This window comes from Saimiri boliviensis, chromosome 9 (genome assembly GCF_048565385.1).
Source record: "Saimiri boliviensis isolate mSaiBol1 chromosome 9, mSaiBol1.pri, whole genome shotgun sequence".
Taxonomy (NCBI): domain Eukaryota; kingdom Metazoa; phylum Chordata; class Mammalia; order Primates; family Cebidae; genus Saimiri; species Saimiri boliviensis.
The window spans coordinates 111,257,262-111,279,348 of record NC_133457.1 but is presented as its reverse complement, the minus strand read 5'-3'; the positions used below and the strand labels follow the sequence as shown (position 1 = coordinate 111,279,348).

The window sequence follows — 22,087 nt, the reverse complement described above, 5'->3', positions numbered from 1 at the left end:
CCAGGCCCAGCTTCTAGCCGTGGCTAACTTACCGTGAACCCGACCTTCTAAAGTCTAGCCTGGGGTCTTCAGGCAGGGTCCTGGTGCATGCTTAGAGAAAGAAGCCAGCCAGGCAGGTACCTGCTGCCCCCGGGATAGGACAGTGCCTTCCCACCCCAACCCCAGGAGGAGGGCGGGGGCAGGGCAGCAGCTACACGAGGGTGTCCCAGGAACCCTCGAAGCTGTTTCTGAAGCATGGGGCTGGGGGATCCCTTACAGCTACGACACCCAGCACAAAGACCACCTCAAGCACAAAGGCTCCAGCCTGCATCCTTTCAGGTAAGGGCACCTTGAAGTCCTGGGGAAGAGAAGCAGAGGCCGGCGTGAGAAGTTCCCCTTTAAGCTTAAAGAAGAAAAGGAAAGTCCTGGCCCTTCCCTGGGAAGTCTGTGGTGACCCCGAAGAGGCCTTACTTCCCAGTCAACACCGAGCAGGCCTCTGATGCCCTCTTGTGGCTAAAATGGGGTGGCCGCAACTCCACCAAGCAGGGCAGGACTCAGGAAGGGAAAGGGGTGTCAAAGGGAGTCCCAGTAGCCGCAGAGTTCTGTCCCCACCTCTGTGCCCTCTTGGGAGTTATAGTAGGACGACGGAAGACCAAGGTTCTGGCCCCAGCTGTGCCTTGGATCAGCAACGGGACTTGGGACCCTGAAATGCATAGGCCCATGGGTCTCTGTTGGAGAAGCCTCAGCCCAGCCCCTAGGTGGACAGAAAGCAGAGACACGGGGTCACTGACCCCTCAGAGGCCCAACGCGTGTGGCCCTCTGCGCCCATAGGAAGGGTCTGCAGGAGAAGGACAAGGTGTGGCTGTTGCGGGAGCAGAAGCGCAAGAAGAAACTCCGCAAGCTGCTCAAGCGCCTGCAGAACAACGACACGTGCAGCATGCCAGGCCTCACGTGCTTCACACACAACAACCAGCACTGGCAGACAGCGCCCTTCTGGACCCGTGAGCAAGCCCCGGGCAGGGATGGACAGGCTGGGGCCCAGGGGGCCAAGAAACTTCTCCACTTCACTTAGTGACTCACCTGGCCCCAAGCTTGTGAGGGCTTCCACTGCCAGACCTCTCCCAGAAAGAGGGTCCCTGACACCAGGGGTCCATGGTGCCCAGGGCAGCCTCTTGGCATTCAAGGAACTGGTTGGGGGGGGGGGCATCCCGACAGGAGTCACTGTTGGCAGATGGGGCTTCCTCCCACGGGCACTCAGGACGTGCTCTGTCTTCCTTGGCAGTGGGGCCATTCTGCGCCTGCACCAGCGCCAACAATAACACATACTGGTGCATGAGGACCATCAACGAGACTCACAACTTCCTCTTCTGTGAATTTGCCACGGGCTTCCTGGAGTACTTCGATCTCAACACGGACCCCTACCAGGTACAGACAGCACGAGCAGCGAGGCAGGGGTGCACCCGTGCTGCCAGGTAGGCCCCCCAACCTCAGGGAAGTGACGGCAAATTGTCCAAGTCCCACTGAGTCCCTGAGCCAGTGGGCGTAAGCTGAGAAGCCACTGAGATTGGGGGAATCCATGTTCAGCCTTTTTTTGCCTCCATCACGCTGCATGTGTAATATATGCAGCTTCTTCCCTCTAACTTAACATGTCAGCATTCAACCAGGCTTGACAGGAACTTGTGACGACTCCTGAAACTGTCAGGCTGTAGGGTCAGGCCAACTATTACCCACTGCAGGGCCTGCACAGACCACGCAGATAATGTAAGTCACACACAGCACCATGCACTCTGCTAAGTGCTTCTTTACAGTAAGCCATCTAAACACACAGGCGACTGGGGTGACCCAGGGCCACAGAAAAGACCAAGAAGGACCAGGCGCAGTGGCTCCTGCCTGTAATCCCAGCAAGGCGGAGACGGGCAGATCACTTCAGGTCAGGAGTTCAAGACCAGCCTGACCAACATGGAGAAGCCCCGTCTCTGCTAAAAATACAAAATAAATTAGCTGGGTGTGATCATGCATGCCTGTAATCCCAGCTACTTGGGAAGCTGAGGCAGAAGAATCACCTGAACCCAGGAGGCGGAGGTTGTGGTGAGCCAAGATTGTGCCATTGCACTCCAGCCTGGGTGACAGAGTGAGCCTCTGTCTCAACCAAAAGGAGCAGTGGGGCATCTGCTGGCCGGCGCGCGTGAGGCTGTCGGAGCCATCACTACTGAGCAGCAGCACCAGCGCTTTCCTGTACTGTGGCCTCGGGATTGTTCAGCCTTCAATCTTTCAGGAAAAGCCTGACATACCTTTTTATATGAAATCTGATTTTTAAATGTCAGCAGCTCAATTGCTTTAATTACTATATAGGCTTCCAGTCTTTCTCCTTAGATAGGTTCACCCTCATACTTCAACCAAAGCGGGTAAGTTGGTCACCAGTAGCTCGCAGACTAGCCAAGAACCCAGGTCAGTTACACGTCCATTCACCAAATGTTTGCCTTCCGATCAAGAGGAGCTGAGGGGCTTCGCAGAAGACTGCTGATAAACCCAAGACTTGGAAGGCTTTCTTTCCAAGCATGGGAAGTTTCCTGACCAGTGGCTGCAGAATTCCGACGTTAAATACACAGACATGGTTTTCATTCTCCTGAGTTTTCATTCTCATTAAGAGAGACCCTGGTGGGACTAGAAGCCAAAAAACGTCACCTCACTCTTCCAAACTTGGGCTCTTGGAGAAGCTGAGGTGGGAATAAGCAGGTCACCAGCCCACATAGCACCTTCTACCCACAGCCTGCCTGAAATATGTCCCCATGTTGGTAGAAGGGCAGTGTTGGGGTGGGTCTCTGTACTTACCTTGTTGACAAACTACCCTTTTTGCAATCAGCTTATGAACTCAGTGAACACGCTGGACAGGGGTGTCCTCAACCAGCTACACATACAGCTCATGGGGCTGAGGAGCTGCAAGGGTTACAAGCAGTGTAACCCCTGGACTCGAGACATGGACCTGGGTGAGTCGGCACCCCAACATGGGGCCTGTGGCGAGCAGGGACTCAGGAGGTGGTGTCTACCCCAAAAATGAGCCCAGGCTTTGGGAGGTGACACAGATCCAGACAAGTCATGGACGCCCCTGTCCATAGCAGCCAGATGGCCTTTGACAAGCTGTGCTTCCATAAAGAGGAACACCCACACCACTGGCCCAGGAAGCACACGGAATTCCCTCTTATTTTCTCCCTTTTGTTCACTCATGCATTCAACAAACATTTACTGAGGACTTACACCTGAACCCATGTTAACTAAAGATGACCCCGACCTCCCTGATTCAAGTGGAGCTAGCATTCTCCTAGGAAGAGCAGTCTTGCTTGTCTGGACAGTCTAACCAGATGCTATCATCCAATATGACTGGGCAAGGGCCCCATTAAATAGAGCCACATGTTTGCTGTGTGCCAGGCTCTGGGCTGAGCGTTTATCTGATAAGCCTTTGAGGCCAGTCGTCCTATCATTTTATGGAGGAGTAAAGTGAACAAGGTGGGCTGACTCCAGAGCCCATGCACTTGACCCTGCCCCATCCTCAGGAAACCTTCCCAGAGCCCCAAAGGGAACTCCCTCCTGCACTTGGTCAGGGCTCTGGGCTTTCTGTCCCCTGGAGCATAGACGTTTATGCCCATGGCCACCTCCCTCACCATGACTATGGTCAGCATTGAATGAAGCCATCAGGATCCTGAAACTGATAGGGTGACCCCGGATTGTGGGCAATCCTAGGAAGACTTAAGGGAGAGTCCCCTCGTAATTCAGTCTACTCTGAGTAGGGAACACTGTCAACGTCATGGGACTGTGACAAAAAAGCCTAAGATGGTTTTCTGGTTTGTTTGGGTTGTTTGTTTTGCCTACACTATCTGCTCCTGTTTTCATTTTCTCCTTCATTTAGGACTTAAAGATGGAAGAGGCTATGAGCAACACAGGTATTTCATTTTATTAAAGCCTAAAAAAAGTTCTTGTATCTTGACCCACCCTTCAGTCTCGTCTCTGTGAGGCTGCACCTGTTGAGAAACTTCCCTTCCTCTGGTCTACCCAGGAAGAAGTTGTTCTTTGGGTACAACTTCTTCTTTCTTGGTGATGGTTAACATTCATTCTCCTTTTGACACTTGAAAACTTAGGATGTTTCAGCGTCGGAAGTGGCCAGGAATGAGGAGACCTTCTTCCAGATCACCGTGAGTTGAGGAACCGGCTCACAAATAGAGATCTGGTTCTGACTGCTTCATTTTGCCAATGCTATTCTACGGGCATGCCATTTCTACTCATCACTCTTCATTTGCTCCCATAGTGAGGGTGGCGGGGAGGACGGGTACTAATGTAAGTCTTTCCCTAAGAAAACACGTGAGTCCATTTCGGGTTTTAGATTAATGCCTTGTCCAGTACGCTGCTGTTCTCGCTATAGTCTGTGTTTGGGAAACGCGAGCTGTTACTTCGAGTTGGGAAGCATTTAAATATTACAAATTGCCAGGCATCTTGAAGGCTATGGCTGCAAAAGTGCTAACTGGTACACAGCATCAGCAGTAGGATGGCCTCGTTAAATGGTTTCCAGAAAGCCCAGGCTACAAACTCTCACTCCAGTGCCACTGGAGGCTGGCAGGCACTAAGAGACTGGCAACCTGGAAAGGTCACCTCTATTCTAAGGGAGCAGGCCAGTTTGTTCCTGCAGGAATGGGCTGAGGTTTGCTAGATTTTCTAATTCATCAAGCAAATCCAAAGGTGCAGGGATGCGTGAGAACTCTTTAACACGGTCATCTAATTTGACATTAAGTTAGCCATGTGGACAAACGATCCCCCTTGGTGAGCTGCTGTTTGCAACCTCTGGACTACTCATTTCTTCCTTGATGTACATATAAACCTGTGTGGCTCTCACAGGACATTAACAGGCCAGCTAAAGCTTTCTCTGGTACTTCTAGAATTAAGGTACAGAATCTTTATATATCACAACCTTCTTAGCCACTATTCTATCCAGGCATTGAATGTTTAAGTAAACAACTAAAAATTGAGATGATTAGGTGGTAGCAATCACTTTCTTAGTAACCTAGAAATACTCATTCTCAGCAGCCACATCCTTGAAGCAAAGCTTCCTCAGTAAAGGACTGATTAGGAAGTCGTCATAGACAATGGTAACTAAATGCTAAGATGAGTTTGTTTGTTCTTCAGGGGACGACTGTGGGAAGGCTGGGAAGGTTAAGAAACAACAGAGGTGGACCTCCAAAAACAGAGGCGCCACCTGACTGCACAGGCAACGAAAAAGCATGTGGGTGATTTCCAGCAGGCCTCTGCTGATGGCCAGGCGGCTTGAGAAAGCAAGCCCTCACTCTCAGCCAACATGGCAGATTCTGGAGGATAACCAGCAGGAGGCAGAGAGAACTTCAGGAAGTCTATTTTTGCCCCTGCTTTTGCTTTGGATTATACCTCACCAGCTGCACAAAATACATTTTTCCCTATCAAAAAGTTCACCACTAACCTTCCCCCAGAAGCTCACAAAGGAAAATGAAGAGAGTGAGTGAGAGATTTCCTTGGAAATTTCCCTCCCCCAAGGGTGAAAGTCATTGGAATTTTTAAATCATAGGGGAAAAACAGTCCTGTTCTAAATCCTCTTATTCTTTGAGTTTGTCACAAAGAAGGAACTAAGACGCAGAAGAGAGGCAACGTGGAGAGGCTGAAAACTGCAGAGAGTTCGACAGTGAGTCAGTAGCACAAAAGAGATGACACTTAGCACCATAAACCCCGGTTGCCTCTGAAGAAACTGCCTTCACTGTATATATGTGACTATTTACATGTAACCAACATGGGAACTTTTAGGGGAACCTAATAAGAAATCCCCATTTTCAGGAGTGGTGGTGTCAATAAACGCTCTGTGGCCAGTGTAAAAGAAAATCCCTCACAGTTGTGGACATTTCTGTTCCTGTCCAGATACCATTTCTCCTAGTAATTTCTTTGTTATGTTCCAGAACTGATGTTATTTTTAAGAAGTTGATGTATGTCCCAAGTTTTGATCAAAAACTGTATTTGTAAAAAAAAAGAAAAATTTTGTAGTGTAAGTATTGTCATACAATGTTCAAAACCCCAGCCAATGACCAGCAGTTGGTATGAAGAAACCTTTGACATTTTGTAAAAGGCCATTTCTCGGGAGTTTTTTTTTTTTTTTTTTTTTCTTGGTGTGTCTGTCTGTTTTTTTTTTTTTAAGTATTCAAGATACTGCCAATCAACACCTTTTTGGAAGAAAATGCCTTGGGTTTAGAACATTTTTTTAAAAGGGGAGTAGACGGTTGTAGATTAATGACTAAAGTCTACCATACTTCAAGGGACTTCACAGGTAAGTCTCAAACCAGCAGCTTTGGGACTTTTTTTTAAAAAAAGTATTAATTGCAAAGCAATTCACCTTGGCCAACCCTTCTTTGTGTATCAGGTGGTGTAACCTGATCCAAGTAGTTGTCAGATTTCCAGAATGGGAAAAGTAGAAACTATCACCAGTGCAGCCCATTTCTCATTTAACACATGACAGAGATGATAATCCCCAAAGTACTCACATTTTTTTCAATGCCCCACATTAGGCCACCACTCCCTGGCAGCACCCTAAGCTGTGCTTTAAACCTCTCAAACGGTTACCATTATTCGAAACAGGCTTCCTTAACCTCTTTTACCCTTAATCCAACAGGGATATATTTTTAAAAATGCTCTTTAGGCTCCAATTTTAAATAGAAACCTTTATTTACAATGACATCCAAAATGGTCAGCAAAGCAGTCGAAGCTTACCATTCCCCATAAGTCATTCATATGGTTTCGATTCTTTGCAGAATAAAGAATTTCTGTTTTTAAAGTAACACAATGTAAACTTGATTGAAACTGAATTCATTCTCAAGAGTATAAGTCAATTCCTGAGAATTTAAATATTGCTCTCAGAATGACATTTCCATCTTCTTTGAAATTCCATATATTAGAGGGAGAGAAAACACCCTGCTTGTCTGTATCAACAAGTGTGCCTTGGAGTTGAAAACAACTCTTGTTCCTCTGATTACATCAAATCCTTGAGGTTTCCTATGAACCTCCTAATTGCGAACAAAACTCACAGCTTCTGCAAATAAAAAGGGAACTGGGCAGTTATACATGTAACCAGCAATCCATTCTGTTCACTTTCAGCTGCCTCTACCTCTGGATCAAAGAACTTCTAGGACATCAAGCCAATTATCTTCTGTAATACCCTACCCCTAATACAGATACCCCCCAACTCACCTTAGATATTAAACACTGATAAACTAAGTAGCACTGTTGTTGATATTTACACCTTTCAATCCAGATGCAGTTTAGAAAAGTGGCATCATAATATGAACATTAACAATGTAACTTCCATTTATTTTTTTAAAGGAAGAAACATGTATCTCCTTTATATCTTTCTGATCTTTTTATAAAACATATATATTTTTTATTTATATATCTTTGGATTCAGCAAAAATAAAAAAAGTAGGTACTGGAAATATCCCACATTCTAAAAGCAGATGAAAAGATTATTCTGTTCACCCAACAGATACGAAGGTTTGAAAAAATGGGAGGTGCGGGGGTGTGAGGAGAGGTAGACAGCAGGAGTACAAAGAATTATCTAAAAAAGATAAAGGGCAATACAGGTAAAAACAAATTATCTCAAAGACTGCACCTAGTAAAAGAAAATATCTTGAGTTTGCACCAATCAAATGAACAAGTAGAAAATATAAAAACTTATAATAAACTTCATTTTTCCACTATATAAAAAAGGGAGTGCTGCCTTCCAGTAAGCCTGGAGCCAGGTTTAAGGAATTTTTTAAAGTCAAGAAAGGTAAGAGCACCAATCTATTTCTCCCCACACACATAACTCAAAGAAGGTTCAGACGCAATTGACCTGAAATACATGAGACAGACTAACTGGGCTGTGCCTCTGTCTCCACACAGGAGCACACACCATCTGGAAAGCGCAGGCCACTACCATGGAAGTTTTGGGATTTACACTCTTAGATGTGGTTTGAACTTGGTGGGGGGAAGAAGGCAAACTCATAATTGTCTACACTGTTTTGAAAATCCACTCTAGTGGTGGGTCTGGAAATACCAGGATTCACTTATTTGTAAGCATATCAAAGATATTAAATGATCTTACCTTCAGAGACATCTAGAAAGATTGGCTAAATGTGTGAAACTTTACAAAAAAATTAATGGCTCTCAGTTATTGCTAGAAAATGACACCAAGGCTAGCAGAGACCTTTGAAATTCATAGACATTCAAAAACCCAATTCTTTCAACTATTTGGACCAAATGAAGTAACCCAGATAAAGGGAATTAAATTTGGTTTTTCCCTTACTCCCAACTGACTAAAATAGTTGTCAAAGGGAGGCAAGAGCAGAAAGTGGCCAGGGGCAGAAGAGGGAGGGGTTTAAAAGGTGCTCAATTAGACTGGTTCTCAATCACAGTAAAACTGACTGTTCTGGGTACTGAGTTCCTTAAGAAGTAACAGTGACACTATTCTAATTCACAGGGATATTATGAAAGAATCACATTAGTAGAATGAGGGATAGCTGAGCAGACACCAGAAACCACACCAAGATTCTACTCAAGATCTCAATGTGGGATTCAGGTCTTAGCAACCGAAACCCAAGAACACTCCTAAAGGGGATGAAAAGGTAACATAATTGAACACACACAAACAAATCCCATGAATTGCTGCTATTTAACTTACAGACTGCTTAAAATCCAAAAGATTCTCTTTTCAGTCAAATTGCTTGATTTTTTTGAATTCCTGATACCTTTTCTTTTTTTATTTCCCTGTATCTATTCGTTCCCCCCAAATTAACAAAGTGCTTAGTTCTGGTAGAGGAATTTTTTAAAAATTAAAATGCCTACATCTAAACAAATCTCTTTAAAAAGGATTTATACGAAGAGATTGAAAGAGTGAGACATCTAAGGCTGAGGGCTGGGGAAGGAAAAGCTGCGGAGCACCATCCCTCCCCCAGGCCACAGAAGTCAAGGGATGTCTCTTCCATTGGCAGCCTTACCACACAGCTTACTGAAATCAACAATTTTAAATATTTGCTTCACAAACTCTGTAAAAATGAGTTGTTGTGACCTACAAAAAAGGTATATACATATTTTACATAATACAATATTTTAAAGGTCGTATTTACACAAAAAAAATCTATTCACAGAAACACTTCGAGATTCTGATTCAGAATGCAGTACCTGGCCTTGGGTTTTCAGAAGTTTTCAAAAAGCATTATTGCTCTACCATATAGGCAAAGGGTGACACCAGTACTTAAAAAAAAAAAAAAAAAAATTCATAGTTCTTGTCCAACACGTAAGTGTAGGCAAAAACCAGGAATGTGTTTCACTATTCCCTCAAGACCTCAAGAACATTGCATTTATCTATTACTTTTTAAATAAAGTGCACTCCGCTGCACATTAGCATGTGAAAAGTTTGCTACTGCTGCAATTAAATACTGTCATCTCATTTTCCCTTCTGCAAAGCTGTTGGACATCAATGACAGTTCCTGGAGGTGAAGTATTACAGGACATGAGCGGCAAATGAAAACCTTCATTAGGAGAAAGCCTAGGACAACAAATAACAGAGAAAGAGCAACTCAACACCATCAGGAAAGGCCAATTCAGAATCACCAAGTCCACTGGACAAAGGGTCAACACAGAACTACTTGGTAGTGACAAGAACACTTGAAGGCTGGGACTATGCTCTTAGTCCAATACTGCAACTAGCAAAAGCAGATGTTCTAATCTCTAATTTCTTCCAATGTTCTCTGGCCCACCTACATGGATTTAAAAGACTTTGGCTAGCAAGGCAGAAAAAAGTGACACAAAAGTTTTATGATCAGTAACACGCCACATTTCCAGAATTATATCCCTAGGAGGTGGAATGCCAAAAACATTTCTTTTTGAACACCATGATATGTAGGAGCGCGGGGGGAAATACGCAGATACTGCAGTTCGGCTTAAAATCCAGTCCTGCTCGAATGACATCAGTTAAAATGCCCTTGACAGAGCTCAAAGCTGGCTTTCTTCAAAAATGGATGCCCGGAACATGGTATCTTCCCAATAATCCTAGTGCAGTGTCATTTGTACAGTGGTTTCCTTAGAGGTCCTGGTGCAGAGACGTCAGCAGTATTTCTGTTAGCAACCAGAAAAAAGCTGGGTAAAACACATGCTTTGCACAACAAAAAAATGTCCATGTCCACATTCATGGCTTTTCAGGTTCCTTAGATCCCATATTACCAAAAGTATCTAGTGGCCCAATACCTTCAAACCAATGGGTTTTTTAAATTACTGTAGTTTTAAGTTATAAATTCAAGTTAAAATATACCTAGGACCTTTTGATTATAGCTGAGGCTTTGGTTCTAACCACAGAACAAGACAAACTTTTTGAAAATGGTAAGCAACAGACCCCATACCTGATCAGGACCCATAGGCATGCCGGACATGGGCATGGGGTTCATGGTCATTGGCCCCATGTGGCCGCTGCTGCCGTTCATGTGCACCATACTATACACTGCAGGATTCCCCTGGTGGGCAAACTGCTGCTGGGAAAAGGAGCTGTGAAGAAACTGTAATGTTACCTCTGGAAGGCATTTTGGCAACAAAGGGCATGCCCACAGAAACTATCACAATTGTGCCAAACATTGCTATACTGAAGCTGGGAATGTCAGAGAGAAAACTCCCTGACAGCCTGTGATCCATTTTTCACAGCTTTCTGTACTCGATACCCTAATAGATGTGTGCATGGTATGAAGGACTCTCAAAATGGACAAGCCAAAGAACACATCTTCTAATATAAATCCAGTCCTTTCAATCTCTCCATCCAAAAAGGCTTGACTGAAAAATATAGTAATTCTTGGACTTCTGGGACTAAGATGTGACTAACTTTAGAAGTACTATTCTTTACCTGTTCCTGGCCAAATTTCCTGAAGGCCAGCCCTTCATTTCTGAGGACTGATACATGGATGCAGCCTGGGGGTGTTGCATCATGGGATTCTGGGAGGGACCCATTCTTGACGACATCATTGCATTGGGAGGACTAGACACTCGACCAAAGCCTGGATCTGGTGGTTGTCCAATTCCTTACAAAAACAAAGAAAAAAGAAATAAAAATGTCCAAATGCCTTCTCCTTAAAATATCAGATTTATGCAGTAACTTTTTTTTAAGGGGGGGTGTAGGGAAGTGATAAGTATAAGATACAGAGTGCTATAAGATGCTGCCCCCCAGTTATTCTGCATTCTCACCAAGAGGACAACTAGAGTACAGGCTTACTACAGAAAGGAGCACCGTATCTAGATCACTGAAAGGTTAGTTGCTTCAATGGGCTTTCTGTAGAAAAGGGACTCCTTATCACTCAGCTCCCACCATTCTGTCCCTCTTTAAAGTGCAGGGGAGTTATAATCTTCAGAGAACAGGGCTCCCCAGTAGACACCTTTATCCCCACCATGTTCCTGGAACCTCTCAAAGGCTGAACTGAAGGGGTATCTGGATTACTGTAATTGATAAATCCAAGTCACCAAGAAAATCAACTTAACAGCCCACAAAGTGCATTCCTCTGACTTCACCAAGCATTCAGAGATTAGAGAGTTCTACTATACTGGAACATATATGAAGGAGCAAGGGGACAGTTCTGCAGTGTTTCTTCCAAATTAAGAGTTTGGAGACTCAGTAAGTGGGACTGGCCAGGCGCGGTGGCTCACGCCTGTAATCCCAGCACTTTGGGAGGCCAAGTTGGGTGGATCACGAGGTCAAGAGATCGAGACCATCCTGGTCAGCATGGTGAAACGCTGTCTCTACTAAAAATACAAAAAATTAGCTGGGCGTGGTGGCGTGTGCCTATAATCCCAGCTACTCAGGAGGCTGAGGCAGGAGAATTGCTTGAACCCAGGAGGCGGAGGTTGCGGTGAGCCGATATCGTGCCATTGCACTCCAGCCTGGTTAACAAGAGCAAAACTCCATCTCAAAAAAAAATGGAACTGAAAAAAATACTCAACTACGGCAGGATACACCCGCCTCAATTACCCATGTGCTGCAGCATTTTTGTTTTCCAATAGTTTAAATTAATTTGGTTTTCCTTGTGAAGTAAACAGGGAGTGAATAGTATTTTTGTTTGTCATGTTCAACAGGCATAGTGAAGCTTATGTCCTTAGTAATGTTAACTTGGGGAAGGCATATTTTCACTATCAGATTTACCATAATTTGGTTGATATGTAAACTGCTGTGGTGGAGGTTGTGGCATTGCAGGTCCAGCCAAAAGCCCATCCATGCTGGGGGAAGCAGTCACATTAGGAGGTGGGCTGAAGGCCTGGGTTTGCTGCTGCTGTTGCTGTTGCTGCTGCTGCTGCTGCTGCTGTTGCTGCTGCTGCTGCTGCTGCATCATCATAGCCACCCTCTGCTGTCGGAAGTGATGACTTAGAAGCTCTCTGCTGCGTTGGGCGACCATTTGGGCATTAAGAAAACCCTGCTAATACCCAAAGAAGAGTGCAATTACATAGACATATAGCAAGAACCTGCCAGTTAAATACATATAGTACTCCACAATACCACCAGGTATAAGACAGAAAACACCCAGTGCCTTTCTTTTTCCCCCCCACAAAGGGAAAGAAAAAAATATTTTTTTTGTCCCCACAAAGGGAAAGAAAAAACCAATTTAAAAAAAAAAAAAAAAAAAACAGCGTCTCACTCTGTTGCCCAGGCTGGAGTACAGTGGCATGATCTCGGCTCACTGCAACCTTTGTCTCCTGCATTCAAGTGATTTTCCTGCCTCAGCCTCCCAAGTAGCTGGGATTACAGGAGGGCACCAACAGTCCCGGCTCATTTTTGTATTTTTAGTAGAGATGGTGCTTCACCATGTTATCCAGACTGGTCTCAAACTCCTGACCTCAGGTGATTCGCCCGCCTCAGCCTCCCAAAGTGCTAGGATTACAGGCGTGAGCCACTGCACTGGCCAAAATATACAATTCTTTACATAAAAGCTTTCCAACCAGGTGAGGTAGCTCACACCTATAATCCCGGCACTTTGGGAGGCCGAGGCAGGCAGATCACTTGAGGTCAGGAACTCGAGACCAACCTGGCCAAAATGGTGAAACCCTGTCTCTACTAAAAATATAAAAACTAGCCAGGCATGGTGGGATTGCAGGAGTGTCTATAATCTCAGCTGCTCAAGAGGCTGAGGCAGGAGAATCCCTTGGACCTAGGGAGTGGAAGCTGCAGTGAGCCGAGATCATGCCACTGCACTCCAGCCTGGGCAAGAGACTGTCTTTTTTTTTTTTTTTTTTTTTTTTTTTTTTTTTTTTTTTTTAAAGCTTTCTGGCTATTGCAGGGGAGGGGAAGAACTGAAGGGACCTGAAAATTATTTGAGGTTAGAAGACAAAAGATGACACGCTGTCAAGCTTTAACATGGCTAGAAACACTGCACGAAGTTAGAGAACATTTGGGGTAGAACCTGAGGACAAATAACTATGAGAGAAAAATACAGGAAAATGAGGATTCAGTGTGTTTGGGTGGTGGAGAGATGAAACAAGAAGCCAAAAAGTAAAAAGGATGAGGTTATATTCAGATAAGCAGAGGTCCACCTCGGAAAATCTTGCACTTTTTTTAAACTTTCACAAAGAGGTAGGAGCAAGGAGAAGCTGTCTGTAGGTTCAGAAAGTGACATAACCAAAGTACAGCAAGGAAACTGTACTGGGCTCCACCAGCTGTGGATCATCTCCAAAGAGCAAACTTTTACCTTCTTTTTGTAGGGCATTCTAGCTCAGCTTACATAAGATATTTTATTATCAAGATCATATAAATATCAGTACTTCCAAGTACGCATAAGACAATGAAAATCGAGCATTTCAGTTGTTTTTTTAAAAAAACAATTATGAACAATATTTCGAATCACAGGAGTGGATTGCTGTGTGGTCATCTGTCTCACGCACATTAAGAAAACCCGTCAACACTGTCTCCACCACTGGCTGGAAGTGGAAAGGAATTATAATATTCTACTTCAGGAAACAGGTCATCTCAGAGGCTATCACTAAGAACATGATTATGTATTCTTTATTTTCTTCTTCGTAATCTCAGAATTTTACCCAGTGAGCATGTTGTTTCATAATCCAGGAACAGAGGAACATTTACAGATTTATTATTTTAAATTCCTAAAAAGCCAAGTGATAGCAACTGATCACAAGGGGAACCAATTTAAAAAACACTAATCAATGGTTTTAACAAAGAAACCTCTCCCTCCTCTGATTCCTCCCAGTCATGAGCCAGAGAGAAGAATGGAAGAGTTGAAAAGTCTTTAAAGCAACTGCTTTCTTACATAAGAAATTCAGAATTACCTTCATTTGTTTAACACACATTTACTGAGAGCCAACGACAGGCCAAGCCCTGTGCTGGGCACAGAGCAATGTATGTGGAGAGGCTCATCATCCTCACCTGGGAGCTCACCTGGGGCTGCATCATAGGCCTCATCACCGCAGCGCCACCAGCAGTCGGGTTTTCCATTTTCAATTCAAGTGCCTGTCGGCTCTGATTCAAAAACTGAGGTGAGACAAGCTGGTCAGAATGCAAGTAGAGCATGTCAGTCTGCCAAAACAGCTTTCCAAACCCTCAACACCAGCAAATGAGGTAATGATATCTCCAAACACAATAACCTGGCTAAGTCACATCTAAACTAAACCAGTACTTTCACACTGCATAAAGGTCCATGTTGAAACATCTTTGGCTAGCGTAAGAAGGGCTACTGTTTGGCATTGGGAGAATAAAGCGAAATTTTGCAGCTTAAACAGTACCTTCACACCTGTCATTCCAGCACTTTGAAAGGCTGAGGTGGGTAGGTCACCTGAGCCCAAGAGTCTGAGACCAGCCTGGGCAACATGGTGAATCCCATCTCTACAAAAAAATACAAAGAATTAGCCAAGAGTGGTGGCACGCTCCTGTAGTCCCAGCTACCTGGGAGGCTGAGGTAAGGGGATCACCTGAGCCTGGGAGGTTGAGGCTGCAGTGAGCTGTGACTGCACCACTGCATTCTGCCCTGAGACCTTGTATGAAAAAATAATAAATTATATACACACACACACACACACCAGAAGCTCAAAAGATTTTAAAGCCAGGCTTTCTCTGGGATTATTCAGGCATGGGGAAATAGCTTTTACTTGATCAGAGTAATTCTGAATAATCTGCTTCCTCCATTAGCTTTCCCTAAATGACTTTTAGTGAAAACAAACAGCAAAAAAGTAAAATGAACCCATTAACACAGCTTTTCTGAGTACCTAAACTGACTTTTTGGAATATTTATTCAATGGAGAGTCTCTAGATCTTTGGATTCCAAACTCAGGCATTTGGCTGCACACAGAGGCTCACACCTGTAATCCCAGCACTTTGGGAGGCTGAGGCAGGAGGATCCTGAGGTCAGGAGTTGAGACCAGCCTGGCCAACATGGTGAAACCCTGTCTCTACTAAAAATACAACAACTAGCGGCACATGCCGGTAATCTCAGCTATTCAGGAGGCTGATGCTCAAGAATCACTTGAACCCAGGAGATGGATGGAGGCTGCAGTGAGCCGAGATCTGCACTCTAGCCTGGGCAACAGAGCAAGACTCCACCTCAAAACAAACAAACAAACAAAAACAAAAAACCCTCAGGCATTCATCTACTTACATGGTTTGGTTCCACCACATTTAGTAACTCAGTATGCTCAAGACACAAACAATAAAAACAGTTTTAAAACATTTCTTGCGGACTAACAGTAGGGTAAACAGAAGTCATATTTCAGAATATTAAAAGACAGCTCTAGTTTTATAAAACATCTAGAAAGAAGAGATTCCATTAAAAATGCTGAAATCAAGAAAATTTAAGTATTTGGTTACTAATATTAAGGATTTTTTCCAAAACAAAATTATCTGCCTTTAAGACTACAAAGTCAGCAAGTAACATTTTTCTTCCCTCAAGAGCAACCCTTCCTGACATTTTTCTTTCTAACCTGTACAATGGAATATTCTCATAGAAAGTACAGAATTCCAATACAACTACTCCTTAACGAGCAGACATCTGCACAAATAAAACCTTACAGAGAAGCAAAACAAAAAGAATTTCTTTAGTTGACAAGGGATAGAGTACACTAGTGGTAAGAACTCTGAGAATAGTCTCAAAACTACAGAAGGAGAAGCCAAGAGGGAAGAACACATGACTTACCTGCTGGCCCTGTAGCCTCTGCTGAAGCTGCATTCTAAGTTGCTTGGGGGTGTTGGTCCGGGGTCTCATGATGTTGGCTCGTGGGTGCATTCCTTGGAGAGGAAAACTGCCTTGCTGGTTCATCTGATTCATCATAGAGTTAAAAGATGGTGACTGTCCCTGAAGATGAAAGCCTCCTTGCATTGGAGGCCCCTGTGCTGGATACGTCTGTCCATATAATCCTGCCTTCTGATCCATCATTACCGCTGCTTCTTGGCCTTGGAAAGCATCCTGTTTGGGTTCTAAAGCCTGTCCCTTAACACATAAATGAACAGTGAAGAACATCTATGAAGGCAACAGAAGTCAGATGCTGTAAAGAAGGTGAAAAAATCCAGGCATTCAACAAGTATTTAAGTAAATGCTTATTATGTGCCCAGCATCACTTCTCAACATGCTAAGGATATATTCAAAATAACATCCCAGAGGTGATAGAAAAAGAAGGAAAAAATAGATACTCTGAAGAAGAGAACAGCCTGCTGTGCTAAGACAAGAGCCTCCTGGGTACTGTGCATTCACCTTTATCTTCCCATCCGCAGGCACTGAATGCCAAGCATGCAGCCAACACCCTTGATAGGTGTCAGTTGAAAGCATTCTTCACCCCACTGAACTTTGCAACACTTCTTATTTTCCTCCCACCTGGTCTTTCCTTGAATGAATGCTAAGCGTTCTTCAGGATTCAGTCCTAGGCTCTCTTCTTTTCTCTTGATACATTTTCTACTTAGGTGCTCTCATCCACTGGTCATAATGATCACATTTTTGTCTCCAGCCAAAACATCTGTTAATTTTCTTTATAGAAATGCCTACTTAACATCTTCACCCTAATGTCTCAGGTATCTCAAACTAAACAAGCAGAAAACAGACATCACATCCTTTCCCAACAGCTCTTCCTCTTAAGAAGCCTTGTTCTCCTCCAGCCTATCATACTGTATCACAATATGCAGCTGGCCCTCCATATCCATGGGTTTGACACTCATGGATTCAACCAACAGGGGACTGAAAACATTCTAGGAGAAGGAAACCGTGGCTGCACCTGTACTGAATACATGGTCATCATTCTTCTTGTCATAATTGCCTAAACGATAGTGCAACAACTATGTAACATACATAGCATTTATACTGTATTAGGTATTATAAGTAATGTAGAACTGATTTAAACTATATGGGAGGATGTGCATAGGCTATATGCAAATACTGTTTTATACGGTATTTGTTTTATATGCAAAGGCTGTTTTATACAACAGACTTGAGCATCCACAGATATAGGTATCCACAGAGGTCCTGGAACCAATCCCACACAGATACCAAGTGATGATGGTACACAGTATCACCATTCACTGCCCAAGAACTAAAACCCAGTAATCTTGATTCTTCACATTCTCCCTTTCCAAAAGTGCACGTGTGCATGTATACACACAGAGCCAAGTCCTGTCAGGTTTTCCTCCAGGGCATATAACGTATCCCTCCCTTCTTTCCATTTCACCCTTATGACCATTCCCAGAACACCTCTTGGACTCTTGCAGTAACTGACACCTATGTTTCTACTTTGTCCCATCAACTTGGGTTCATGTGATCCTCCCACCTCAGCCTCCCCAGTAGCTGGGACTACAGGCACACACCATCATGCCTGGCTGAAGATAATAAAGCAAATCTTACTTTTAAAGTTAAATGTGGCAGACTGATCAGGCATGTTTACCTGCATTCACTTGTTAACCCTACTAAAATGACAATGAAGGGAACTAGACGGTATCCAGTTTATTAAAAAAATAAAATAAAGGTAGTGTTTATTCACAAAACACTAATAATGAAGGCAACAAGATCAAGTATTTCAATATTTATAATAGAAGATACAAAGTAGTAAATAGAGGAGTAGGAACCAGTGCCTACAAAAACTTAGACCTATATGCCTACAGAGGAAAAATACATATGAAAAATGAGCAAATGTATCACACAGATCTAATGAGACTCCAATGAGGGTGGTAGGGATCGGAGTATGGTGCTAAAATGGAGAGGCTGGTTAGGAGTCTGAGTGCAGAGCAGGAGGTTAACCACCTCTCCGCCTGCTCCCTGACTCCTGAAGTGCCTGTAACTTCTACCTACACCACAATGGTACTGGGGTTCAGAGACACAAGCAGCGCAGAGCACAGGAGTGAGGCAGAGGCTGAAAACAGGAAATTTTATATTTTGCATATTTATAATGTCTAATAAAATTTTGTATTTTATAATTTAGTATCTCACACTTGCCTCCCTAGCCCAGCTCCCAAAATGAAATCAGGTAATAAAAGATTACCAGGGGGTAGCTGTGGTAGTGATGACTGAAAACAACTCTACATGTTGAAATTTGGGGAATCCTGGCCGGGCATGTTGGCTCACACCTGTAATCTCAGCATTTTGGGAGGCCAAGGAGGATCACAGGGTCAGGAGTTCAAGACCAGCCTAGCCAACATGGTGAAACCCCGTATCTGCTAAAAATACAAAAAAAAAAAAAATTAGCTGGGGGTGGTGCCACACGCCTACATGTAGTCCCAGCTACTCAGGATGCTGAGGCAGGAGAATCGCTTGAACCCAGTAGGCAGAGGTTGCAGTGAGCTGAGATCCTGCCTCTGCACTCCAGCCTCAGCGACAGGGAAAAACTCCATCTCAAAAATAAATAATAATTTGGGGAGTCCTAAAATAAAAGGGCTAAGGCTACCTCCCCACCTAATTACCCTCAGTAAAGGCAACTGATGCTCCTCACACTTGCAGAGTGTCAACTCAGCTTTTTAATGTCTCACTCTTTAAGAACAGTCACGGATCACCAGATACTCGATAAAAGTTTCCAGTGCTTTCCAAGCTTAAATGTGACTCAAACAAATCAAAGATAAGAACAACAGAGAAGACTTAAAAATACAGAATGAATTTAATGCCCAACATGTCAATAGAAATCCCAGAAAAGTAGGTCAGAAAAAAAAACAGGAGAGATAGAGTAAAGAAATTATACCAGAAAACATCCCTAAACCAACAGGAGTATCTGTGCATCTCATATCCAGCAGAATGAATGGAAGAAGACCCATACAAAGATACAGCATCGTAAAATTTCAGAGGAAAAAAGTTCCTAAATCACTCCAAAGAGAATAAACGAGTCACATGCAAAAGAATCAAAATCAGAATGGAACTATGGAAGAAATCTTTCAAAAGTGTAAGAGAAAATTATTTTCAACCTAGAATGTAATACCTAGCCAGACATGCAGGAGGGTGGAATAAAGATATTTTCAGATACACAAGAACCCAAAACATTTCATGCAGAAGGGATGAGGAAATTAACAGAAGTTATGTTGCAGCAAAACAAAGAAGTAAATCAAGACAGAAAGTAACTTGAGATTCAGGAGTCCAACACAGAAGAATAGTGACAATTACTAATTTCTAGACTTGCCTGACAAGGACACAATAAAACAGAGACAACTATAGGAGGGAAGCAAGGAATTGATGGATTTAATGTGCCTGAACAAGTAAAGAAGAAACAGAAAGAACTTCTATACTTCTGTTGGGAGTATAAAATACGGCTCCTCAGTGCCTAGGTCCTGGGTCACCCTGAAGGTGTACACCAGGACTGCTCAGCGTTTCCCACCTGTACTTTAAAATGCTCTGTGACAGCACTTACTGAATGGCAGTATACTTCTACATGCACTCATCTATTTCCCCAACAACGACTGATGGTCTCTCCTGCTTACTGTTGAATGCACAAACCTATACAGTGCCCCCTCTATAGTCTTTCAGTAAAAACAGTCATGGCCAGGCACAATGGCTCACGCCTGTAATCCCAACACTTTAGGAGGCCAAGATAGATGGATCACTTGAGGTCAGGAGTTCGAGACCAGCCTGCCCAACATGGCGAAACCCTATCTCTGCTAAAAATATAAAAAATTAGCCAGGCATGGTGGTGGGCACCTGTAATCGCAGCTACTTGGGAAGCTGAGGCAGGAGAATCACCTGAACCATGGAGGTGGAGGTTGCAGTGAGCCAAGATTGCGCCACCGCACTCCAGCCTGGGCAACAGAGCAAGACTCAGTCACAACAACAACAAGAAGTCACTACAAAATGTGTTTTTCAGAAATACAGATTTGTTAACGACATGTTTTCATAAGGCTGGGTATATAAATAGGAACAGGAGACAATGATGTTAGGATGTTCAGACTGGCCACTGTAACAAAGTATTATTTAAACAAAACAAAACAAAAAAACTTGCCTTACCAGAATACACACTGCTTGGCTAAGTAGTAAAGACAGTTATAATAATGAGAACATTTAACATGAACAAAAAGTTGCATTTTAAGAACAATACAGTAGTTTCACTTAATCATTTCTACAACTGCCTAAAATAGTAAGGTGTTGAAAGCAGTATCACAATCGTAAGTATAAATTCCATTTTAACATATGAATTGAGACCAAAAAAGGATATTTTCCAAATTTAATGCTGGTATCCATGAATGTAGTGCTATAACACAAGTACTAGGAAAGATACACACACGCATTCTTGTTTGTGGCTTCATGAATTTGTACACACATGCATTCACACACACACAAATATGCACTTTCCTACTTCTATGTTAATGCAACCTACCTACCTGATTGACAAGTTCGGGGATGCCTAAAGCTCTGTCGATTTCTTCCAGGCCTGTGGCATCTGTGTTGCTGAGAAGAGTATGTAGCTGGTCCAGTAATGCTCTTTCATCACTCTGGCCTTCCAGGTTGGAAGGTGGCCCAACAAGATCATCCAGGGAATTCCTAAGAAGGGGCCTAGAAAGAGACTTGCAATCAATTTCAATAGTACTTTTCTCTTAAAAAAAAAAAAATTAACAGATTACAGCAACCATGCATAATATTTTTAATGAACAGTAACTAAACCAAGTGGTGAAAAAAAACAAAGTGAATCAATTAAAGTTTAAGGCCCACAATTTAAAAAACTTCACAGGCCACTTTAGACCACCACAGATAGTTTAAACTCCCACCACCAAATCCCACCACCAAAATTTAATTGCCAAACCCTAGGCATTTGAAGTGTAGCACAAATGGGGACCAGGGGAGCGCAGGTAAGGATGGGAGAAGATACCCTCAAGAAAACAATCAAGGAGGTAGTAATTAAAATATCTAAAAATTAGGGAAATCAACAGAGTAAAAGAAAGGATAGAAATGCGCTATCACTGATTGAGTCTAGAGAAACGCCCAAAATAACTCTGTCGTACTTGCCCAGAGAGCTTATATTGGCAAGTGTAATACAAACCCCAGACACCCACCGCAAGTTGCCTCGGTTCTCCAACACCTAAAAGGGCACGAAGCTAAACATTTATCCTGCCTCAGAAAAGTTCTGTTAACTTCAAACTATTTGCTCTCTACTGAGTAGAGAAGCATTCGAATAAATAAATCGATATACTTACATCACTGTCTGCTCAATAGATAAGTTTATTTTTGTTTTCCTTGCGTAACTTACTGCAGAATTCTGGTTAGAGCTGACACTGACAGTGTCCTTTTGCATGCAAGTAAGTTACTAAGCAGAACAAAAACAAAATATAATCTGCGATCTTACTTTTATGAAAATTTTAAAAGATGCACAGGCATTCTTGTATGTAGTTCTTTCACTATCATCACTGAAATGTTTAATTTTAGAAAACAATTGGCCAATCCTTAAAAATGAATTTTCTCAACAGGCAACAGGTGATTGGTGGAGGAAAAAGTTTAGAAAAAAAGTTAATTCTTTGGGAAAATTGAGGCTAACCCTCTGAAGAACATTTCTAAAACCACCAGAAACATGTACTTATCTTTTTTCCCCTCCTCATGTGACTAACATGATGAAAGACCATCACCTCACAGAGAGGCTCTCAGATGGCCACTGAATG

The 22,087-nt window shown here is 43.2% G+C and overlaps 2 protein-coding genes across 22 annotated transcripts in view; one reads left to right on the top strand and one right to left on the bottom strand.

Moving 5' to 3' along the window:
* SULF2 (sulfatase 2) overlaps positions 1–6,111 on the top strand; it is a 128,207-nt gene extending 122,096 nt beyond the window's left edge. For all 9 annotated transcript variants that reach the window (XM_010343103.3, XM_010343102.3, XM_074406634.1 and 6 more), the window contains exons 15-21: positions 259–318; positions 811–980; positions 1,262–1,404; positions 2,843–2,966; positions 3,884–3,917; positions 4,113–4,166; positions 5,152–6,111. In XM_010343103.3, coding sequence (XP_010341405.1) covers positions 259–318; positions 811–980; positions 1,262–1,404; positions 2,843–2,966; positions 3,884–3,917; positions 4,113–4,166; positions 5,152–5,182 — 616 coding nt within the window. In that variant the 3' untranslated portion in view covers positions 5,183–6,111. The remainder of the gene's footprint in view (positions 1–258; positions 319–810; positions 981–1,261; positions 1,405–2,842; positions 2,967–3,883; positions 3,918–4,112; positions 4,167–5,151) is intronic.
* Positions 6,112–6,686: 575 nt separating this feature from the next.
* Positions 6,687–22,087, bottom strand: part of NCOA3 (nuclear receptor coactivator 3) — a 142,963-nt gene continuing 127,562 nt past the window's right edge. For 4 of the 13 annotated variants that reach the window (XM_074406630.1, XM_074406631.1, XM_074406629.1 and 1 more), the window contains 6 exons: positions 20,819–20,990; positions 16,179–16,472; positions 14,420–14,539; positions 12,191–12,461; positions 10,904–11,078; positions 6,687–10,554 (listed from right to left, as the gene is read on the bottom strand). In XM_074406630.1, the coding sequence (XP_074262731.1) occupies positions 10,359–10,554; positions 10,904–11,078; positions 12,191–12,461; positions 14,420–14,539; positions 16,179–16,472; positions 20,819–20,990 (1,228 nt within the window). In that variant the 3' untranslated portion in view covers positions 6,687–10,358. The remainder of the gene's footprint in view (positions 10,555–10,903; positions 11,079–12,190; positions 12,462–14,419; positions 14,540–16,178; positions 16,473–20,818; positions 20,991–22,087) is intronic. The other 9 variants (XM_039479299.2, XM_039479291.2, XM_039479292.2 and 6 more) reach the window with 9 other exon arrangements.